General features: G+C 50.6%; 3 protein-coding genes across 3 annotated transcripts; 2 read left to right on the top strand and 1 right to left on the bottom strand.

Moving 5' to 3' along the window:
- The first annotated feature begins 2,734 nt into the window (after nt 1–2,734).
- On the top strand, nt 2,735–22,959 carry LOC120957905 (uncharacterized). Its single transcript, XM_040380350.2, has 6 exons — nt 2,735–3,010; nt 3,172–3,242; nt 20,885–21,536; nt 21,644–21,794; nt 21,875–21,991; nt 22,107–22,959. Exons 2-6 carry the CDS (start codon nt 3,225–3,227, stop codon nt 22,222–22,224), a joined length of 1,056 nt encoding a protein of 351 aa, XP_040236284.2. The 5' UTR covers nt 2,735–3,010; nt 3,172–3,224; the 3' UTR covers nt 22,225–22,959.
- LOC120957915 (uncharacterized) lies at nt 9,567–13,505 on the top strand. Its single transcript, XM_040380376.2, has 2 exons — nt 9,567–12,417; nt 12,526–13,505. The coding sequence occupies exons 1-2, from the start codon at nt 11,925–11,927 to the stop codon at nt 13,311–13,313; spliced, it is 1,281 nt and encodes a 426-aa protein (XP_040236310.2). The 5' UTR covers nt 9,567–11,924; the 3' UTR covers nt 13,314–13,505.
- LOC120957911 (uncharacterized) lies at nt 17,918–22,109 on the bottom strand. The gene is made up of 3 exons (XM_040380364.2): nt 22,004–22,109; nt 19,194–19,354; nt 17,918–19,123 (listed from the first exon to the last, which is right to left on the bottom strand). The coding sequence occupies exons 2-3, from the start codon at nt 19,303–19,305 to the stop codon at nt 18,192–18,194; spliced, it is 1,044 nt and encodes a 347-aa protein (XP_040236298.2). The 5' UTR covers nt 19,306–19,354; nt 22,004–22,109; the 3' UTR covers nt 17,918–18,191.
- Nucleotides 22,960–22,978: the final 19 nt, after the last annotated feature.

The following is a 22,978-nucleotide window of genomic DNA, read 5'->3' as shown; positions in this document are numbered from 1 at the left end:
GACCGATACTAGTTGGGAATCCGTTCAAGATATTGTATGGATTCAGAATCAGTTCCAGGTGTGGTATGGGATGTGGTATCAGTTTCAGGTTGGGAATCAATTCTAGAGCAGGCATGGGTTCAGAGTCAGTTCATTGGGCAGCAAGAAGTTGAGGATCTACTCCAGGGTATGGGTTAATAATCAATCCCAGAACCGGTGTGAGTTCTTAACTAGTTTCACTTATGGTGGTCCATGAGTAATGATATTGTGTAACCCTGTTGCATTGCGTAGCACTGCAGCATGACCAATACGATATGTTTCTGTAACGAAAAAGCTATCTCTATCTTTCTCTCTTCCTCTTTCACTCTCTCTCTCTCTCTCTCTCTCTCTCTCTCTAACACACACTTTCTCTTTTTTGCTCACGATAGACCACGTCGATATGACATAGCCCGGAGAATAATCAATATACAGGGTTCTCGATCCCTGCCTACAGCCTCCTATCCGTGAAGACACCCGATCTCCGACAGGTCTCGCTTCACCTGATCCAGCCAACTCAATGCTCCCCTGTGCCTTATACCGAACTGAGGATCGCTGTCACCTTCTTGATGGGGCATGAGTCCGGCATCATAACATGCCTCGGCTATCGAATCACCGCCATCAGGATGCTCGGTTCGCCGTACAGCTCAGCAAGCTCGTGCTTTATCCTTTCGTGCTGATCTCCTCCACGCTACATGCTCGAACACACCGCCAAAGATGGTCCGGAGGATGCGTCGCTCAAACACGCCAAGAGCGTCTGCATCCTCCGCTCGAATCCATAGAGGACCATCGGGCGAATCAATGTGCGATACATCTCACATTTCGTGAGAGCTCAAAGTGTTCTGGATCTCAGCAGTCGGTCAGGTCCATAGTGTGCAGGATTCCCTCTGTACAATGCATCTCCGGATTTCGCTGCAGATATCCGTTATCCGAAGTAACAAGCGTCCCAAGATAAGCAGAACTCCTTTACTACCTCGAGATTGTCGCCAAAACCAGGCTAAGAAATGGACTAAAAGTTGTTAAGTAGAGCAACTTTACAAAATATAAGCCATGACATGCTCTAGAATGCTTTCAGCTGGAGATACACGGGAGCCACTTAATTTCTTTGAAATGGCTGAAGGCAAACAGTTTTCAAAAGTCCAACACTATCAAGCCGCCGTTTCGGTCGGTTTAGTGTAGCGTCCCATCCAGAAGTATAATAAAAACAACCTGATACACGATAGGTTACGCGCTGGGTGGTACTCTTCTGCATGGAAAACTCTTTCGCCCGCCTGGAATGAAACACTCCAGCCACCCAACGTCCACTGATGGGGTAGCGGGGGATGGAGGTCGCATGCCAATTCGAACAGAAATCGGGAAACGCAGAAGCAAAGAAGCAAGAGACAAAAAAGCGCAAAAATCGCTCCAAAAGAAACGATCAATATGTTCAATCAGTTTTGAAGTAAAAAAAAAACTGGAATCCCACCAAAGCAAAAATCGTTCTTTTCTTTTTGAAAAGGAAATAAAATGAAGAAAAAAAAACACCACTCCGCAACCTATAAAAATCCGACCTGCCTAGCCTGTGGGTTCCCTATTTAGCAAAAGTAAAAGGCACACGAGGCACACACACACACACACACACGCCTCGCTCCCGAACAAGTGGTGAGAATCAATTCTGGCCCAATCCCGATTCTCCTTTCGATCTTCCCCTCCCTCCCCTCCCCTCACACCATCCACCGTTAGGTTCTCCTACTTCGTCCCGTCACTCGCCCATTGAGCTTGTGGGATGCTGCAGGTCTCTGGAACCGAAGCGCCTCCAGCCGCCGTGGTGACGAGGTGACGATGCGTTATCAATTTTAGCTTCCGAACGTGCGTTCCCCATTCGGGACCGTTCGGGAATGCGGCGACCGACGCGCCCTGTTTTAGATCGGTTTTGCATTCTTTCGAAGCTAATTAGTAGCGCGGTGTAACGCGCGTGACAAAATATTTAAGAGCAAAATTGATGAGCAATCGTTACGGACCCGCCAATTATCGCGATCGTGTAAAAGTAATCGTGAAAGAGAGAGAGAGATAAAAAGAGAGTATTTAAAAGAGAGACAGAGGAGAAAGAGAGAGAGAGAGGCGAGAGGGAGCGCACCGAAAAGGATTTGTTTACTCGTTTGATCACTTGTTGCCGGAGATGTTTAAACAGAACGCGAAGGGATTAAATTAAATTGCCTCCATTAATGCTGTTGACCCGTAAGGATGAGCAATATTATTAAAAGTGGCAAACAAAAACAAAATCAATAATAATAATAAAAAAAAAATACCCTCCAAGAACCGTAAAACCCGGGGCCGGTATTTGATGGAAACGAAAGTAAACAAGAGTAAACAAGAGCGCGAAACGTATGCGAACCGTAGCACTCGTGGGGCCCGGCACCCCATCCCGAAGCCGCGGCGCGCGGGGTGCGAAAACCCAAGGGAAAGCAAAAGACGGCAACAGAATGTCGCAAAAGCGGGAAGCAGATGGGCACTGGGCGGACGAGGACCGGATCGGTTTCGGGAAGGCCTCCGAAGGGAGAGAGGGCACAAAGGGTGGACTCGGTGCGAGGGGGAGGAGGATGGGAAGGGAGGGGGGGGGAGGGAAGACGGTAAGACGGAATCGGAAGGAGGGAATGGTTGTGTGTGTGTGTGTGTGTGTGTGTGTGGGCCTGGGGGGAGGGGGTGTGATCGAAAAAATAAAGACAGTCGGCCGGCCGCTCGAATGGATCAGTTTAAATTTTGCTATCCACGAGGGAAGCGCTCGCCTACCGCACAGCGACGGGAGCGTGCGCGCACGCCGTTTTTTCGCAGATTTTTCGGCAACTTTGTTTGGTTTTTTTTTTGCTCTGCTCAGAGTAGTACGTGAGGAATTTTTAGTGCGTTTTCCTCACTCCTCCTGCATTTTGATTTTTGGGCGTCCAACAGTTTTTGAGCGATTTTAATTAGGTGGCAAATCACCGTTTTTTTTTTTAATTTTCATTTGTTCATCTTCATCGTAAGTGTGTTCGGGTTATGTTTTGAAAATAGCAAGTGCATTTGTTTTCGTTGCCATTTTTTTGTTTGTTGTTGGCTCGAGTAAAGTTTTGAATGTGAAAAGTGTGCGTCTAACGATAAAGGTATTTTTATTTATTTATTTTTTCTGTCGAACGAATTAAGGTACGTGATTGTGACGATTTCGGTTCGTGTCTTGAGCGTGTGTGTGTGCGCCGATGTTCCAGATCGCAGAGGTAGGAATTAAAGTTATTTTTTTTTGTTTATTTCCGTAGTACATCAGTAGAGTTTGTCAAATTTCCTTCACACACCTTATAATCTTAAATCAAATAATTGAGAGCGAAAAACAAGGAAGCAAAACACAAACATCCGAATGCAATGCAAGTGCCGCGAACAGTCCGCCGTTAAATCAAATGTCTGCAATCAATCAAATTTCTAGCGCTACCAGTGGCTGTGCGATGCTAACCGTGCCACCGAAAACGTTTGACCGTGGAAAGTTGTGTGTGATCTGTATCTAGTAACAGCTTTTGGTGCGGTTTTAATTAGAATTGATTTGCCAGTTTCGGACAGTGCTGTGTTAGTTTTAGCTCAGTTTTAGCACTAATTAGCATACCGCTGTCGCTCGTTTGTGATCGTTATATGCCAATTTTCTAACGCTCCAACTGATGTGCTCAGCCGGCTGGAAGTGCTGGTTTTAGAGCTTTTTAGCCCGAACGGAAAAATTCCTTGAATTCTTTGATCGAATAGCGCAATCTGCTAATTATCATTTCAACCAAAACAGTCCTCAATATAGTGAGCTCAATGCGTTACTCTTTCTAAAAAGCGACGAACGTATATTTCATTTTGTTCTTCATTTTTTAGTATTTAGATGACTTTGAAGTGCAATTTCAAGCACCAGCATATATCCAATCCACATGCGGAATTTTTCCCGTTATGAGGGAAGCTTTTTAAAGGAGTCTGCAGCGTTAAGTCGTGACTATAGAGAGATTAGATCCCTTTAGATCAGTTTTAGACATTTGCTCTAATCGCTATCGTTATCGAACAGGCGCTCTAGAATAAGGGCAAACAATTGTAATTTGTTTGCTTTCTTTCCAACGAGCTTTTGTAACTGCTTCACGCATCCCAACCATTGCACTGCCCAATTACTCTACCTTGTGGGTGGCAATAGTGACGTTCCTCTGGTCGCGTTTCACGGGTGCGCTCTCTTAGCTTCCCCTAGCGCCACTTAACGCCCCGACATCGCAACGATCGGCGCCATTAGGCAGTCATCCCCCGGCCGGATAATCATTTCACCCGGAGGACGCACATGCAGTCGATCAAATTGCAACTCGCCAACCGCCCGTTGCACGTTTTACACCACACCTCACCTGATTGGTGTCGCCGTCTGGTGCCGCGCGTCTCCTTGAGCGCGTCGTGCCGTAGCGATTGATTAAAATGTACCCAGCGTAATGACACCGACCCTGTTTCGGCGGTTCTGTTTCTTTCTTTTTTTTTCGCTACTACTACTACCACCGTGTGCACCCGCACTCGTGTGCAACGCATTCCACCCGGGGAGGACCGTGGGGTGGCTGCTGGCTAGGCAGCAAAAGTAGTAGCAGGGGTTTTTATAGTAAGCAGAATGCTTTGAACGCACTGGAACACTGCTCGGGAAGCCGTTTGATACGCGCGCACCCAACCCGCGCAGCCCATAAATTGCGTGCCCAACCTTACGCGCCCATCTAGGAATCGTGACACGTGCGTGTGGTTATTTTAAAGCAGCACCTTTTCCCCCCTTTTCGCTAGTTTTGGTGCGGTGACACTTTCGTTTGCGGTGTTTGCTATCGAGCGTTTGCCTAATTGTTTTGGCCCGGCCCGGCCCAAGCAGTTTAATGCGCCGAATGGGCGCACTACACCGCACGACCTGCTGCAGTCAAATTTGGTATCAAAATGCGTAAAAAACATGCCACGATTGTACTTTAGCGTTTTTGAAGCAATTCTGGTGCGCAAGTTTTTCGGAGAAGACTCTAACGCTACCCCTACGAGCGCCTACGGTCCATGTGAGAATTGAACCCGGTACGGGCACGCTGGGCAAGCGAAACAAATTCAAAAGCTGGGTTTAGTGCATCCAATGATTTTGCGCCCTTTAGTTGCTCCAAAACAAGCTGTCGGACGAATGCGCGCTCCAATGTACTTTGAGTTTGCATCGAGGTCCCAATTTCAGTGCTCTACTGCGTAACTAGACACTTTACAGTGTAAAAAAGAAATGTCTGAGTCTCACTTTTTGCTGAAATGTATGCGACATCCTAAACCTGCGACAACTTCCAACCCATGATCATCCATGTGTGTCGTGTGTGTGTGTGGATTAGTCATTTCCGCCCATAAAAGTCGTCGATCAAACATTTCTACGAAGAATTTGCACCGTGCTCCCCACATGTCGGGCGTGGACTTTCTAGACATAAAATCTTCATGAATAAAAACTCGTAAAAGTGATGCCTTCGGGATGACTAATGCGTCGGCAAAGCGTGGCGAGGGATGAGATGAAGTAATCCCTTTTTGTGTGTGTGTGTGCAGTTAAAGCAGATGTCAATATTAGGCTCTCAGGCTGTTATTAAACAATATCTAGCATTGTTAAAGCCTACGAACAAACCGCTGCACACACACACACACACACACACGCTTTCTTGCTCTGGATCTTATTGCGAGATTGATTGAAGCGCTCCAGCAAAAAGGAGATCGGTTGGCATTTACTAATTGCCGCCTGTCACCGTGGCTCACAGACGACGCACCGATCCGTCGATTCAATTAATTCGGGCAAACAAATTTGCTTCCCCGGGTGCTCGGTGTGATATTTGAGAAACAGGTTCGTCGCTTGCAAATCATTGCAAACAACGACGCTCTCGATACGGCTCGTCGTCGTCAATGTCGCGCGGACGAAGCTGTGTCATTGTTTGCAAGAACGCCATGAATCACGGGGCTAGCAGAGCGAACGGAACAACCTGACGGTGGTGGTGCCAGTGTTAGACGGAATATAGTTGCAGGGTTTTCCACGGGGGTACAATATATTTGTGGGACACTGTCTAGGCTCATTCCTATTGGCTCATTCCTTCGTATGTTGGAAATTGGACTCTATTGGCACCCTTTTTGCACAGGCTTGTTGGAAATTCCTACTGGATCTCTCCAACAACGGTGCTAGAGTGTCCAATTCCAATTACAATAAGTTTATGTCATGTAAGGAAGAATCAATGAAGTGTCCCACAGCTATGGGAACTCCTGCCAAACCCGCAGTAACGCATTAACGCGCATCTGGCGCAGCCTGAGACTTGGCCGCGGGTCGTCATGCGCCGCGACAACGGCACACGAATTCGGAGCTGTGCACGTCGCCACCGGCCGCGGGCACGGCCACACGTGACGAACTGCAGCGGATGTGCGAAGGTTTTGGGTGGGGCTTGGGATGAGGAACAAGGAAGGCCCGGGGGCAATGGTGTGAATAGAATGAAAGCGACAGCGGCTTCGTGCTCGTGCGCACGTTGCCCTTGCCGCACGGTTCCACGTACGGGGTTTAAAGCCCAATTACTCACGCACTGTTAGTACGCTGTGTGTGTGTGTGTGTGTGTGTGTGGATCCCGGGAGTGGTGATTAATTTCACTTGCGCACTGATTTCCAAACAAAAACAAAAAAAACAAAAATAAAAAGGAAAAGAAACAACTTCCAAATGTAAAAACCAATAAAAAAAAAGCAAACGGCCCAACCTAACGGCCAGGCCAAAAGCTGCGCAGCTACATGATCCGATTAGTGATCGGTTTGGGTGTTTGGGGTCACGGACTGTCCATAGGGTACAGTATGTGTGTGTGTATGCCATGTAGTATGCTTGCTGCCAAAGTAAGCTGTAAGCAGATGCAAATCCGCACCGAGCGAGCGAAAGATTAAAAATTTACATTTCCCTTTTTACATGCGCGCGCGGGTGCGAGGTGCTAAAAAATTACAGGACAGCAAAAAAAAAGCCAAAAAAGAACAAACGTATTGGCTCTGCTTCTGACCCCCCCCCCACTCCCCCTCCCCCGGGGAGGCCCCATCCATCCAGGGAGGTGACATTTTTCAAAAAATATTATTACCATTCTTGCCTCCAAAACAAAAAAAAAACCGTCACCGAAACACTGTCTTTTCTTGGCCCCGCTTGGGGCTTGGTATTTTAAAGAGGTACGCAATGCGCGAAAATAGGAATGTGTATCGCCGCAGCCATAGAGCAAGCTGGCTTGCTGGTCCCATCAGTTGTGTGTGTGTGTGTGTTTGTTTTTTTTTTGCATTTTTGTCCCCAAGAAGTGCCATCAAAAGCCATTTTATGGGGCGAAAGCGAATGTAGGTCTGTCTTAAAAATCGATACCCGAACGGGGTACTTCCCTCTCCCAACGAATGGAGAGGGGCCGGGGGGGGGGGGGAGGGTGAGAGGGAAAAACGCGCCCAAGCAAACGCCCGGCCCGGCCTAACACGAGCAAATTTGTATGGTAATGAGGCGCAAACCGCTACGGAACTGCCAAGACCGAAAGCCTAACACGCTTGACCAGCAGCGGGCATGTTGTGATTTTTGTTTTGGGGGTATTATTTGTCTTTTAGATTTAAGCACACACACACACACACACACACACACACACACACACACACACACACACACACACACACACACACCGCACGGTGGGACAATGACACGGTCCATGGCACCGGTGCTACCAAGAATACCGTTCGCGCCCGTCCGATAATGCGGGGAAACGTGCGCCACCAGCCCCAGCCCCAAAAGATTTTTGGCGAAGCAGATGAGATCATTGTCGGCTAACTTCCCGTCCCGGAATAGATTGTGCTGTGTGTGATCTTGATACCGCGCGCAAGATATGCGCGAGAGAAAGCAACACGCCGGGTACGAACCATGGAGTTCGCATATTTATCGCGCTCGGGGGCGAGAACACGCGCAGTCATCACTTTGCGCATCTATTTAAAAGTTATTAGTTTTATGGCCTTTCGTTATCGATTAGCTTGACAGAGCCACCAGTGTTCTTTTTGTTGTTTTGTTTCGTTTTTTTTTGGATTTTGCTTGAAGTTGGTTGAGTGGAGACCGTGACGCCCACTTGGGGCAGTGAGAAAGGATGCTTTGTTTTAGGAGGGCCCCGGGCGGGTTCGTCGCTTGGAAAAGTGGGACACACTGCTGGATGGGCTGGATAGGGTTTCAGTGCGGAGCGCAGATCAAAGAGCTCCTTGTGTGTTCTTGGCCGTACTGCCGGAAAAGGAACGATCTACGAATGGAACGATGACTGGGCCTTTTTGTTTTTGGAGTTGCGGAACAGTCGCTTGGAATCGCTTGAGCGGTGCCTCATTAACACATCGGCCGCCTAGAAGCGGAAGATCTTGGACGATCCCCTAGAATTGAGGTCCAGAAACAGGGCTTTTTGTGTGGCGTTTAAATGTCAGCCTATGTAATCAATCCTAAGCTTGGGTAGTAGCTGTCAAAGCAGCAATCAGCACGGAGCACAGGATTCTTCGAGTCCGACCGACAAAAAACCCGAGCAAACGATCCGTCAAAAACTCCCTTTTAGAACGCCCTGCCACCCACCCCGCCGGAGCAAGCCTGTCAGGTGCAGATGGTTGCCACGGCTGAAAACCTGCTGCTTGCCTGCGTGCGGAAACCAGCTCCAGCCTGCCTGCCAGAGTGTCCCGGGCTGGATCCCCAAAAACCGGGCACATTAAAACCTCCCGCTCCCTGCGTTTGTCAATATCCATTTTCTTACCCCCTGGTTGGTGGGGAGTTTGCTGCTTTGGAAACCAGTTCCACCCCCCCCCCCCCCGCGCACGTCAGCAGGCGCGTCATCATCGACAACCGTCGGGATATTCGTTGGAAATGTCATCCACTCCCGGGGACGCTCCCGGGAAACGTTTAGCGGGCTTACAGGGAGTTTGGGGGGGGGGGGGGAAGGAGAACGGATGGAACCTATCCTCCAGATCCTGCCGTCTCAGAACCTGTGCCAATTCCTTCCATCAATTCTTGTTCTTGTTTGTTTCGCTTTTGTTGCTCCTTCCCTGACTGTCCCGTCCGCAAGGGTGATCTTATCCTACGGCGGTAACCTTATCGCCGTTGCGAAAGACGAAACCCCGGTGCAACCAAGAACCTTTGTTTTTTTTTGTGTTTTGCTGCTGCCACAGAACCACAGAGCCCGTGTGTGTGTGTGTGTATGTGTGTGCGTTAATGCCAAATGTTATATTGTTCTCGAGTCTCCCCTGGACACTGGATCGGCCGGGGAGGAGAATGAGTTCTTCTCACCTTTACGCTTGTAGAGTCATCCGGCGAAGGCGGGTCTGGTGGCAGGTTGTGCAGGCTGCAAGTCCCCCATTCTCTCGTCATAATTGCATGCGGTTGAGGATGGAAGGCACCAGGCAGCGGAACAATATCATAAAACAAGAATATATGCCAGATAAAGCGAATTAAAGCGATCGAGCTTGAAAGATGCGGTGCCCCCGATAAGCTGGAGTAGGTGTAGGACTCCCCCCCCCCCCCCACTTTCAAGTGTTGCTGTCGGGTGTGGCTTTGGAATCGCTGCAGAATCGGTAGAATCTCCAACAAGCGGACCGTAGTTTGAGTTTTTGGAGCAGCAGAGCAGACAAAATGCAGAGATAGAGAGTGCAAGCGTACGTCAAGTGGCTTATCGAGCTTGGTACGATCTTGAATGCGACGTCGGAAACGCTTCGCCTTGTTTGCTTTGTTTGCGCCGCGCGTCGGCTCTCTGCCGGCATCCGACATCTGGAGCAGCTTAGATTCCAACTGCTCCTTCTCCATTCCACAGTACATTTGGCCTTTTTTGAGCGATTCACCTACACTTGCACTGACACCCACCTGCCATTCTTCATCCGTAAAACAATCTTTCACACAGAAAAAGGTTAAGGGTAGCACCTGAAGCGTTGCTCCCTTCGGGGACTTTGGGCAGACCACAGACTCCGAAGGGGACTTCCTGAGAAAGGAGCGAGGAAACGATTGCACTCCCCATCCAGAGGGCGAAAAGAAAATAATCATTTAATATTTAAATTACCAGAGCCGGGCCAAGTGTGGGCTATTTAAAAAAAAAAAAGCAGCACCTGGGGGCGGGGATGCTGGCTGAAAATGGGCATGAAATATTGGATTTGATTGTTGCCGTTATTAAGGCACGTTTGACAGGCAAATGAAGCTGGATTGATTTCGGGCCGGGCCCCGGCTACGGCGCGCGAGTGTTTTTAGCGTGAAAGATCGCATAATTAGCATAAATCGTGATCGCTTCCCTTCCCGGCTCCCGACACCGATCCTGCACGCAAATACACGCCAAAGCGCACACACAGCTGGACGTTGGCCCCGCTGGCATTATAATCTAATATTATAATAATACCGAGTGCTGAGCGCCGTGCCAGTGCCGTGGGAGATAAATGAGCGTGTTCTGTGTGTGCGTGTGTTTAATGTGTGCAGTGTCGCGTCCTACACTCTGCTCGGGAAGCCGTGGCTCGGCCCGCTAAGCAAGATTGATACACAAAACGACCTTGGTATTTAGGTTACTGACCTTTCCGGCATTTACCGATAGTGCGGCGTTGCGGTGGCGTCGGTGCTCGGATTCGGGTGCTCAGTGCTGAACTTTATCGATTGCTGATTGACAGCTGTGCGAGGCGACCACGGCGTGATCTCTAGCTCCAAAAAAACACGGTGACATCCTCTAGGACTCCTGTCCTTAACATTTACTTACAATGCGATTATCGATCGCCATATCATGCCGTGACATATACGCAGCGCCGCGTCGCTCCGGGTTCGTGCCACACTGCTTAGCTCTGCACCCAAGAAATGACCCAACATGGCCCAACACGGAACCACCTGATCCAATTTCTGTCTTGTTTTGTGTGTGTGTGTGTGTGTTTTGCTTTGGTTGGTGCATCCAATCTCCCAATCCCTCTTGCCAGTTCTCAAATTCTGGCCTTGTTCCCGGGTGCGGACCGACCGAGACATTGCGTACTTGGATGGTGGCTTGGGAGTTCTGACATTTTCACGCTATTGATTAATTGGTGGATTAATTGGGCCCGATCGAAGGCGACCGGAGCGAAGCAGATTCTTTCGCTGCGGCGTGCCGCTCAGATATCGCCGATGCCATGGCGGACCGTTCCGCTTCCTTTCTAATCCCCGCCCTGCCATCGACGTTCTGAGCTGCCTGGGTCGTTGATAAGTCGTGCCAATTTGCTTCGAAAGCAACTTTCGAAAAGCATTTCTGTCGATAGCCGCCCTACCCAAATGCCCACGGTCACTCAGCCAATCAGCCGCACTAATGGGCCCGAACCAGGCTGGTGCCTTAATTAATACAAATGCAAACAAAGTCCGAAAAAACATGTGCCCCCGTTATCAAAGTGTAAAGCCTCGTGAGCAGGGCCGGGGGTGAATTTGTCAACCCCCGGCTGCCTGGTTGATTTACGAGCGCGCGCGCGCGCAAATAAATCGCAATGTTTGGAGAGGACGCAGTTCAGAGATTTTTGGGAAATTTTGAATTCCACACCTAAAAAGTATCGCCGAAAAAAAAAGAAAGAAAGGAACTCCAGCATGTGACATCTCCGACAGCTCGATAGAACCAGTCCCGAATGACAGCCGTCCCCGATAGGCAAATTGCCCGCGGTATAACCAAGCCGGAGGTTCTTGCGCTGGGCCGGAGAAATCTTCTGCGGGGAGGACATTAAATTTCGCCACACGCTGCTGGCGTGGCAGCGTTCCCTTCAAGAACGGAATCAGCGACAAACACAACCACGAAACACATCCCATTTCCTGCGCTGGGCCGATAACGCGCTCGTGAAGAAATGAGCGACGACCATGTGCTGTTCCGCCTTGCTTTCTTGGGCCCTGTATCGGTTTCTCTGTGTTGTGAGAGGCTCATGTCTGATATCGTAATCACAAACCCATTATGCAAAAAAAACGTGCGTGCCTTTCACCCCGGACCAGGCCCGGTCGTGCTGGAGGGTCGCTAATTCATTTGCGTCGCGTTTGGGCCGCAGTCCAGAATTTCCGTCCCCATGTGACGAGCGTCTCTTTGCCCACCAGCGCGCTTTCTTCGGGGGTTGGGGTTGTATTTTACCGCCGCTGTTGTCTCAATTGGGCACCAACAAGAAGAAGAGCAACAGCAACAAAAAAACCCACCACACACACACACACACACACACGTACACATCTAGCAGAAGATTACAAACCAAAAAAAAAAAAAAAACAGTGTTTGGAAGAAGTCGCGCGCGCGGGAGTGGATTTCAAAGATTTATTCAAATCGCAGCTTAATTTATTTGTTCGCCAAGTGGAAAGTGTGTCGGCCATGTATAGCCAATGGCTGCGATGGGGTCAATTAATCATCCCGCTGATGTTGCTGGTGGAGTTGCTGGCGTCGACCACTGACGCACCGGACGATGGTAAAGTTCTGCTCGCAAACAAAACAAAAAAGGGACGTGCGCGTGCCACAATCAACTAACGAACTGTCCAACTGTTTGGATTTTGCATGTCCCGGAACCCGCGTGCAGTGGCACCGGTCGGCTGTCTCGAGCACACGGTGACGTCCGGCACGTTCGACCAGTACTACGAGCTGGCCGAGCTCGGGAACGAACCGTCCGCCAGCTATCTGGTGAACGTCAGCTTCACGGTCGAGCTGGGCAACCGGCAGGAGGAGCTGGCGATACTGCTGTCCGGCCAGAACCGCTCCTACCAGCATCCGGACTTTGCGCGCACCTACGAGATGCGGATGACGAACGTGTACACCGTGGTGTACCGGGAGACGCTCAAGATGCAGGCGTACCACAGCCCGCTGGACAAGCTGTTCCCGGCCGATCGGTTCCGGCTGCGCTTTCTGCTGTCCCGCGACGGCAACCTGACCGTGCTGGTGAACGAGGGCCGGCTGGGCCGGCGGCCCCTGCTCGCGGTCGTGGACGAGCGGCAGGCGCTGGACGTGCAGTACGTCAGCTTCTCCTCGCGCATGAACGCGTACCCGGTGCGGTTCTATCTCGGCTGCGGGCTGCCCCAGTACCGGGCCGAGGTCGAGGTGATAGCGGACGGGGCCGGCGAACCGGCCAGCCTGCCGCTAACGGACGGCTGCCCCGTTTGTCCCGTCTGTCCCAAGCAGCGGTGCGAGGTCGTCGTGAAGGCATGCGCCGACAGTAGCAAGGACGCGAACGGAGCGCCCACGGGCGACGACCCGGAGCGGCAGAAGTACTACTTCTACTTCAATCTCTATCTCATGAAAAACCGCACCAAAACGAACGGGTTGCCGACTCGCACCACCAGCAAGCAGCCGCAGCAAGACGACGGGTTGTAGACCCGACCCCATCATATGCTGCCCGGAAATTTTGTGTGCAAAGTGCAGATAAGCTCCTCCAATAAAAACAATACACCGGGCAAATAGGCAAGCTTCGTCAAGAGGACGTGGGAGACGGGGGATCTCACCCCAGCCAGGTCTCAAGTCTGCTTTATTCGATTGGTAACTTGGACGATTGGTCCGGCACTGAAAGGTCCTGCTGCTTCATCATAATCAACGACCCGAAAATGTCAGACCCCTTTTCGCCCGTAGGTCAAGTTCGTGCTGGTGGGTGATTTAAAGCAGAAGGGGAGGCGAGAGGCCTGCGATGCACTTAATAATGTCCGCAAAGCGATGAAACATCTTCATAGCTCCCTCTCTCGAGTTTTTTTGTTGTTGTGTGTATTCAACAACGGACATATAACCGGGTGTGCTGTTTTGTCGTTGTAATTGTTCATTGCTGTGTGAATGGCAGGGAGGGGGGGAGATGGGAGAGGTCCCTGCAGCTCTGGTTACATCTTGTAATGTCACACACAAACGCACGTGGTTCAAGGGATCAAAGGGGTTAAAGTGAAGCGGGGTTAAACGATCCGCGCGCTACATTATTTATCGTCGTCTGGACCAACTAAGCTCTCTCTCTCTCTCTCTCTCACTCTGTCTCTCTTGCTTTCGCCGTTATGACTTACGAAAACATGTGCCGTAACAAATAAATGTAAGCGACACACACACACATACACACACGCGTAGTAGTACACAGTAGTAATGTATCCTGCAAAGCGCTGCGTCCTTTCCAACGCGCCTGTTGTTCGCTCTGTCGCTCGCTCCCTCGTACAGTGCTGTGCGAAAGGTTAAGCAGCCGTGCCCTATATCGTCATCGTCGGGATTCACTTATCGCTCGTACAAATGGGTTCTGTGCATGTGTGTGTGTGTGCGCTCGCACGTTGTCGATACCAGGGCGACCGGACCAATCACCGGAGCACAAAGGGAAGCTCCAGCACTGGTGCTCGAAATGTCAAACAAAACATGGTGCGGCTGTGTACTGTGTGTAGCCGAGAGCCGTGGTCCGATATGCGGAACAATGCGACCGTCCACAATGTGTCATCTTTTGTAGCAGGTGACCCCCTGTCTCCTGTGCTAGGGTATAATGCATAATTGTTGCGTGAATGTGTAAGAGCTCTTGCCAAGCTTATCCCGGTCGGTTGGGCGGTCGGTGATGCAGCGCTGATCAAGAGCCGGGCGCAAAATGTCAATCGACCAAATCGAAATGACAAGTCCGATCTGTTCCCATCATGAGCTAGTGGCACTTCAGCGCAGGCAGTTAGGGGTAGGGTTTTGGGAAGATATTTTTTCACGCTATTTTCAACATCTTCAGAATTCATCATAAAGCTTGAAATTGCGCTCTCAAACGGAGGTAGTATTCTACTGATGTGCTTCTCAGAAAAAATGGCACTCTGGCATACTGAAGGCCACAGTAAATAGCAAGGAATGAGTATTTTGTCAAAAATAGTAAGGAATTATTGAGAAACATCACAAAAAAAGATAATAATCAACAGGGATCCCGGATATCTCCTGGTGCTATTTTAGTATCTGCATGCGAACGTGCAGTGATTGCGTGCTGATGTAACGATCTAATTTAGTAGCTTTAAACCGTAAAATATTCAATCAATACGGTTTAGGCAAAACAAAAATAGTTTCTGAAATAAATAGTTTTCTTAATACTAGTTTATAAAGGCAAATGAGGTGAATTGGTAGCGACTTTGGACCAAACAAATCAAACAATTGCCAGCGTTTACTCTATTCCAATAGGAACGTAGAAAAAAAATCTCAGTTGCGAATGATTTCCAATCTTCAACTGAAAAATTTAAATACGCTTTCAGTAAAATACCGAAAAAGTCAATAGAAATGCGTCAGTTGTTTGAAGAATTTATCTTATAAATTAATACATTTTATATGACCTATGATTTGGCGAGTGTGTATGTGTGCTAGTGACTTATTCGGTACCTAATTTTTAATGCATCGTACACGCTGGGTTTGGCCCTGCTGACGACTGTCCGGGGATAAATTTTTGTACCGCACTGTCCGGTCACCAACACAGCGTCGCTAGCACCGCCACCACTCGTCAGTGTCAGTGTACGCACGGGCGTTCGCTCGCTCGCTCGCTCGCGATATATTACTTAACACGGTGTTAATGTCGAGGATGCGATCTGCTTTTCCTTCCACTTTTTTATGTTTTTTTTTTATCTGCAAGAGTTCGCGTCCGCGGGCTGGCGACAAAACAAAAGATTCGGCCCGGCCGGCCCGGTAAGCGACGATAGCCTCAACAAAGTAGTCCTGTTTGGTGGGGGGGGGGGGGGGGGGGGGAGGATGTAGGGTCTTGGGCGTTGCGGGTGCCGCGTGGTGATCGTCCCATCTTCAGTACAAAAAAAAATGGTAGAAGAAGCGAAAACGGTTTGCCTTTTTAACCTTTAGCCGCGAGAGCTCGATTACTCCTGCGCGCCTCTCGGCGCAAAACCTCGAACAACAAAAGGTCAATTTGACATGTCGCAGGGCTACGGGCTTGCGCGGGCCCTGGCGGACTGGTGTCCTTCCACGGACCGTTCGGAAGGCTCCCCCCCCCCCCCCCTGCCACTGTACGTGTGCGCAAAGCGCAAGGGGTGGGATGAAAAATAGGACCTGCGATGTGATGCGCTTGTCAGCATCGGTCATCTTCGATAATCTGCACACCACCCCCCCCCCTCCCCCCCATTCCTCCCTTATGTTCCCCATAATCTGCCGGACCGGGGACCCTTTTTCCTGGGTCGGCGCATTTTCGTGCGCATCTTCGCCCGCTCGCTCGCCCGCTCGAGGGGGCCGGGGGCCTTTGCGCGTAATAATGACAGCACGGCGGCAAAATGTCAAACCACATCGCCTCCAACACGGCCTTATCAGGCAAAGCAGAAAGGGTGGGGAGGGGGGGAGGGGGTAGTGCCATATATTTTGCCGCAGCAGACGGACGCCGGCTGGAATTAACACATCCCTTTTAGTGCGCGTGTGCGAATTGCGCCGTCCCTTTTCTCTGTTTCATTTTCCTCCTTTTTTTTTTTTTGCTTCGTTAAATTACCTTTATTACTGCCAGCCCCGGGTGGGTGAATCTCTGCGCTGCTAAGCGCAACCAATAAAGCTGCCGGCCGGGCAATAAAGTCTGGCCGGCTGCGTAAGGATAATCTACGCCGAACGGGAGCGCGCGCACGCGCGCCACCGGTTCATTTCACGCATTCAAGACATTTGCCGCTTGCTAATTGCTGCAGCTCGATACTGCTGATGTGCCCCAAAGCTGTGCCCCGAACATTCCGGCACGATCGTTCTCAGGGGCTTCCGGTTTGTGCGGGGTGATAAGCGCCGAAGAAGAAGCCAATCGTGCAAAATAAAAAAAAAACAGCCAAAGACGAACAACAACTGAAGAGCTCCCAACGCTGTCCGACGCGGTAAATAAAGAACCGCGATCGAACGGACAAACACACACACACACACACACACACACACACAGGATTGCCCTTTTCGGAGGCCACCAAACGGCGAATGTCCTTGGCATTTGGGATCGCGTTCTGGATGCTGCGCGCTGCTCGTGTGCTGCGCCTGCATGCTCCTTTGCGTAATGGACGCCTCTGCTACAGTCTCCCGTTCTCGGTGGTCATCTTGATCGCTCGCTGCCGTTCTGGAGGTGTGTGGGGGCAGCTTTGAAGTCGTCTGTTTTTTTTTGTTTCTTGCTGCTGCTGCTCAATATTTGTAGTACACTCGCGAAACACCTTCGCGCACGAGATAGAGGCGTTATCTTCCCGCGCCAGAGGTTTGTTACACACACGCGCCTTCGATTGCATTTGCATTCGGTTGTGTGTGTGTGTGTGTGTGTGTGTGTGTGGGTTTTGGTGTCTTAAAGGTGAACGTTCTTGGGGTTCTGCAATGGGGTGGGTTTTGTTGTTGTTGGGCTTCACCGTTCACCTTTTTCCCAAGAACGGTCCGCCGACGGATATTGGGAAACCACAAGAACCACCCGTCCACCCGGAGCCGGTTCTACTGCTGACATTCTTCGCGCGAGGACGCGCACTTGCAGTAAATTCCCCCGCCTCCAATTCGGATGTTTTGTGCACACCTTTAGAGTAGTGATGGGAAGAATAAAGTTTGCGTCGGTAATCTATTCCGACTAACTCCAAAGTTTTCTAGAATCAGTTTCAAATTAGAACTACCTCCAGAATCTTAATGAGAATAGGCGTTTGGGTTCTAAGCTGCTACGATTGTATTGAAAGCCGCAAAGAATCTAAGTTTATTTGAAGACAATTGTGGATTGTCATGGAGATTCCGGGGCTGATTTCAGACCCAATTCCAATTTCGAAACTAATTCCAATGCCGGAGGCAACTCTGAACCCCAATTTCGGAGGCAACCTTGAATCCAATTCCAGAGCCGATTCTGATTCCGGAATCAGCCCCAGAATCAGCTCCAGAATCGGCTCTGGAATTGGGTCCAACATTGGAATTGATTCAAGAATTCGGAATTGGCTCCCAGAATTGATTCCAAACACGGTATCGGGTTGTTCCGATTCCGAGCTCCCACCACTACTTCAAAGAGAGACAGGATTTTGTGCTGCACAAAATGCTGGATAGGTTTATTGGAGCTATAATGTCCTCATTTGCCCGCACTTCCCAACATCCCACAACTTGGTTGGAGGGGGATGTAGGGGGTGGGGAAGAAACAAGGAAACTAGTTGCTAAATAGCTTAAAAACTTGCGGCCGAGCTGGGGCTGATATGCCGAACTTGGAGCGCTTGGGACGCTGGAGCCTTGCGGATATCCCGCACGTGTCCGCAAAGTGCCCTAAGATATGTGACAGGATCGGTACAAAGGAGGCCTCTTGGGCCCCTTCCCTTAGGCAATCTGGTTGGTGGCGTCGGCCACCGGTCGCTCCTTCCCTCCCTTCTCGCCCTTGCTGCTCAGGTAAACGTTGAAGTAGAAGAAGTACTTTTGCTTCTCGCCGTCCGGCCCGGACGCCTGCATCAGCAGATCTTTGGACGTGTCCGAGCACGCCTTCACCACCACCTCGCACTTTTCCGGCTTGGGACAGACCGGACACTTGGCGGCCGCCGGTGACTCCCCAACGTCCCCGTTCTGTTCACGCTCTCCCATCTCTCCATTGCCACCCGCCGAGTCGTCGTCCCTGTCCGTGGTGTGCTGATCGGGGGCCAGCTGGCCCCTGGGGTCCTCCTCGCCTTCGTCCAGCTGGTGCGACGACCCGCCGACCGGATCGTCCGCGTCCGCCCGCTCCCGGGCGCTCTCCTGCTCGGCAAGGGCCTGCTTCCGGGCGGCGGCCTGCGCCGCATCCACACAGTTGAAGTAGAACGTCACCGGGTACGCGTTCATGCGCGACCCGAAGCTAATGTACTCCACCTCGATCGGGGGCCGCTCGTCGTGCACGGTCAGGATGAGCGACTTGGACAGGCCCGGTATGGAGACGGTGATGTGGCCGGCGCGCGTTATCTGGATGCGCAGCCGGAACTGCTCGCCCGGGAAGAAGTTAAAGTTGTGGCTGTGGTGTGCGGACATGCGCAGCGTCTCCTTGTAGATGACGGTGTACACGTTGCTGACGCGCACCTCGTACGTGCGGCCGTAGTCCGGGTGCTGGCGGGACCGGTTCGCGGCGGAGAGCAGGATCGCCAGCTCCTCCTGCATGTTGCGCACCTGCACGAACAGCGTCAGGTCGACGACGTTCGACTCGGTGCGGTTGTTGCCGATCCGGTCGATGTCGAAGTACTCCTCGAACTGGCTCGTCGTCGTCGTGTGGTGCTCGCAGTTTTCGCCCACTGGAGTTTTGTTGGAAAAGAAAGCGAATCGTTAATGCAAAGCCTGAGGATGGAGCACTTTCTTGCCTACCGTGCTGGGTGGTGAGCGGGCTGGATTCTTCCGTGCCGCCGGACGCACCGTGCAGGCTCAGGAAGGCCTGCGCGCCCAGACACAGCATCCCGAACAGGACGCGCAGTACCATCAGTGATGTTTACCTGGCCCGTTTACGTGTATGTGTGTATGTGTTAGGTCTGCAAGAGAAGAGGGGAGGGGTGCAAACAGTCCATTAGTTCTTGCGTTGACAGTGACAGCAGGGCCGATAAAACTGGTGTACAAATTTATTGACGGCAGTAACGGCCGCGCGAGTCCTGGCGCATTCTCCTTTCTCAGGGGCCATTATTTTACACGGTCAGTGAAATGAATCACAGTGGACGTTATTGTCAGTGAGAAGAAACGAGCAAATTGTTGTTTATTACCTATAAAACACCTCCTTTCAGCACCTACTCTTCTTGTGGGAATAAATTTTCTGGAAACTGACACCTTGGTCGTCACTTCAAAAATTATCCATTAATGGATTGCTACTCTCTGTTATATAGACATTATGCGTGTTGTGGTGAGACAGGCCCTGTGGTAGAGCCGATACTGGCACGGCTTCATCAAACATGCTGCTCAATAATCCTGAGTTCAGATCTCGTAAAGACTCAAGTCTCAAGTCTCTGAAGTCTCTCTCAAAAAAATCATTAAATTTTAAATTCTATCAACTGCATGATTAGTTATGTGGCTTAAGTTGACCAAAGTTGATCTAATATCTAATTTTTGTGGTCTAAGTTCACACAGAAGCAACACAGTTTCAGTTCAGTGTGTGCAATATCGAAACGGACAAACTGGATACTCTATGGAGAACCATCTCACGTAGTTGTAGTTAAAAATCTAATGTGTAATGAGCCTAGGAAACCTATGTAAAGACGACATTGTGACTGAATGTTATGGATAATTATCCCTGAGTAGAAAATGGATAAGAGCAGTGGGACATTTTTTCTAAAAACTGAAGAAGAATGTCTCTTAAAAGGTCTTCACCGACCGGAATTACTCCTATTTTAATAAAAACATTACGTTAATTGGACATCTTGGTCCTCTGCTACGCAACTCTGCTTCCGAAATGCTACTTTGCATCCAACGACATTCAGTAGAAAGTGAAACAGATCACAGCAACTAGGAATAGGTTGCATTCTCAAATTAATTCCAAAATGAGTTGCTTAGGGGAACAATTTATCTATAGAGCCTGAATTCACCAATTTCATGCTACGACGTCACAAATCAACTGCCAGACGTCGCAGTGCGGTTTCCTGTTTTTTTTTTAACGAAGTTCTTGAACGCTAAAATGAGCTAAAGACAGTCGTCAGAAGTAACTGTGTGAAATGGCAGCATAATAATAAGCTTTAATGCTTTAAATTGGCACTTTGAAGAGACGAGCAGGTAATTAGTTACCAGCAAAATACTACCGAAAGAGAACTTAAAGCAACAATTGTTGGAGCAAAAATATCAATCAAAACACCTAAATCAAATCATTTACTGTCAACAACTGAGCCAAGGAGCTAATGATGCTCCAGAAATTATCAGAAATGATGACGATGCTGTGCTCTATCATTAGACGATGGACGACCCAATCGGCATATCGTTTTGAAATTTGAAGTTCAAACCGCCAAAAATGACATTTCCAGCACTTCAAAATGCTTCAAAATTGCAAAAAATAATACTGCATTCCCCGTTCATCTCCGCAGATGTCCCGAGGGATGTCGTGGGCGCGACGGTTGATGCCGGCCTCGGTGCTGCTGCTGCTGCTGCTGCTGCTGGTGACGGTCGGGCCGCGGCCGGCGGACGCCCACGGCCGGCTGATGGAACCGCCCGCCCGCAATGCGATGTGGCGCTTCGGCTTCCCGAACCCGGTCAACTACAACGACAACGAGCTGTTCTGCGGCGGGTACGCGGTCCAGTGGGAGCAGAACCAGGGCAACTGTGGCGTGTGCGGCGACGCGTACCATCTGCGGGCGCCCCGGCCGCACGAGGCCGGCGGCGAGTACGGCAAGGGCATCGTGTCGCGCCGGTACGTGGCCGGCCAGGAGCTGGAGGTCGAGATCGAGCTGACCGCCAACCATATGGGCCGGTTCGAGCTGTACCTCTGCCCGAACAACAACCCGCGGGCGGAGGCGACGCAGGACTGCTTCGATCGCTACCCGCTCTACCTGTCCGGGACGCGCGAGGTCCGGTTCTTCATACCGCCCGACTCGAAGAAGAAGGACGTGTTCCGGTACCGGGTGCAGCTGCCGCTCTACGTGAGCTGCACGCAGTGCGTGCTGCAGTGGACCTACTTCACCGGCAACATGTGGGGCCGGTGCGACAACGGGACCGAGTCGGTCGGGTGCGGCAGACCGGGTAGGTGGTGTGGTGCTGTTTCCACAACCGAGCAGATCTTTCGCCACAAACACACACACACACACACCATACAGAGACGACCTGACGTTTGCATCCGTCCGTTTCAGAAACGTTCCGGAACTGTGCGGACATTAGCATCGTGTCCAACACGGGCGGCGGCCGCCCACCACTGTTCGTCGGCAATAACAACCCGTTCCTGCTGTACTACCGGGACTTCCGTGACCCCAAGCCGGACAACGTCTATCCGCTGATCATCCGGTAAGTTTGTTGTCTCCGGCCTCAATTGTTATCAACCAAACTGATTCACACCCACACACACACACGCACTCTTCTTGCAGGGACCAGGTGTGTCTGCCGACCGCGACGTACCGCAGCTTCATCGGGATGGAGGAATGGTGCCAGAGCAACTGTCTCCGCTACCCGCCGAACTGTCCGGAAACGGTGTGCCACTGCCCGTAAGTACCTACCCCGCTGGAGCACACTATGTTCCTCCTGTCTCTCTCTCTCTCTCTCTCTCTCTCTCCCGGCTGATGAATTTCGTTTTACCCTTCGTCCCTTCTCCGTGTCCAGGCAAACGTGTGAAGCGATCGGTGAGCTGCGAGGCCGCGAGGGTGCCGACGTCTACTGTCTCGACCAGTGTCTCAACTTCAAGTCGAACTGCCCGGCCGACAGATGTCGCTGCTACTAAAACTGCTGCGGCACTGCAGGGATGCTCTGTCTGCGTGTATGTGTGTGTGTGTGTATGTCGAGTGCCGTATTGCGTCGAATGTAAAGAGCGGGCGAGCAGGCGACGAACCGCACCGAGGCACGACGTGACACGTGACGGAACCGACGGGATGTCCTTGCCTACAAGGACCTTGCTGCGTGTATGTGTGTGTGTGTGTATGAGTGTATGTGTGCATGTGTGTGTGTGTGTATGGAAGTGTTAATTTACAAGGTTATACACAGGGCAAAGTGTGGCGACTTTGTTGCGGCACATTTTTTGTCTCATTCTCTTTCTCTCTCTCTCTCTCTCTCTCTCTCTCTCTCTCTCGTTCCGAGTTTTATTCTCGTCAAAGCACGTGCGTTTTTTTCTCCGCAAAAACAAAAAAAAAAACAAAAACAAAAAGTTCAAGAGTTTTAGTAAAACAAAAACATTCGCGTTCGTCGCCTGCGCCATCTCTTGCCGCTCTCTGCACACAAAAACGTTAAAAAAAAACATAAACAACAGCAGCAACAGGGAGCATGGAGAAGGAAGTATCTACAGTGGTGTCACCAGAAAAATCCGATATTCGACAAAATAAAGGGGAGTGGGGGGAGGGAGTAAAAAACCGAAAGCAGCCTCAGCGAAGGATGGCGTTGCAATTGTGCGGGTAGAACGCAAACAAAAAAAAAACATAAATAAAAGAAGGGTTCAAAGTGCCAAACCAACAAGGACAATGTATCCTGCCGTGTGCCTGTGT

The sequence above is a fragment of the Anopheles coluzzii genome, chromosome X (assembly GCF_943734685.1).
Source record: "Anopheles coluzzii chromosome X, AcolN3, whole genome shotgun sequence".
Lineage (NCBI taxonomy): Eukaryota > Metazoa > Arthropoda > Insecta > Diptera > Culicidae > Anopheles > Anopheles coluzzii.
Note: the sequence above shows the minus strand (reverse complement) of the source record. Positions and strands in the feature narration are given on the sequence as shown.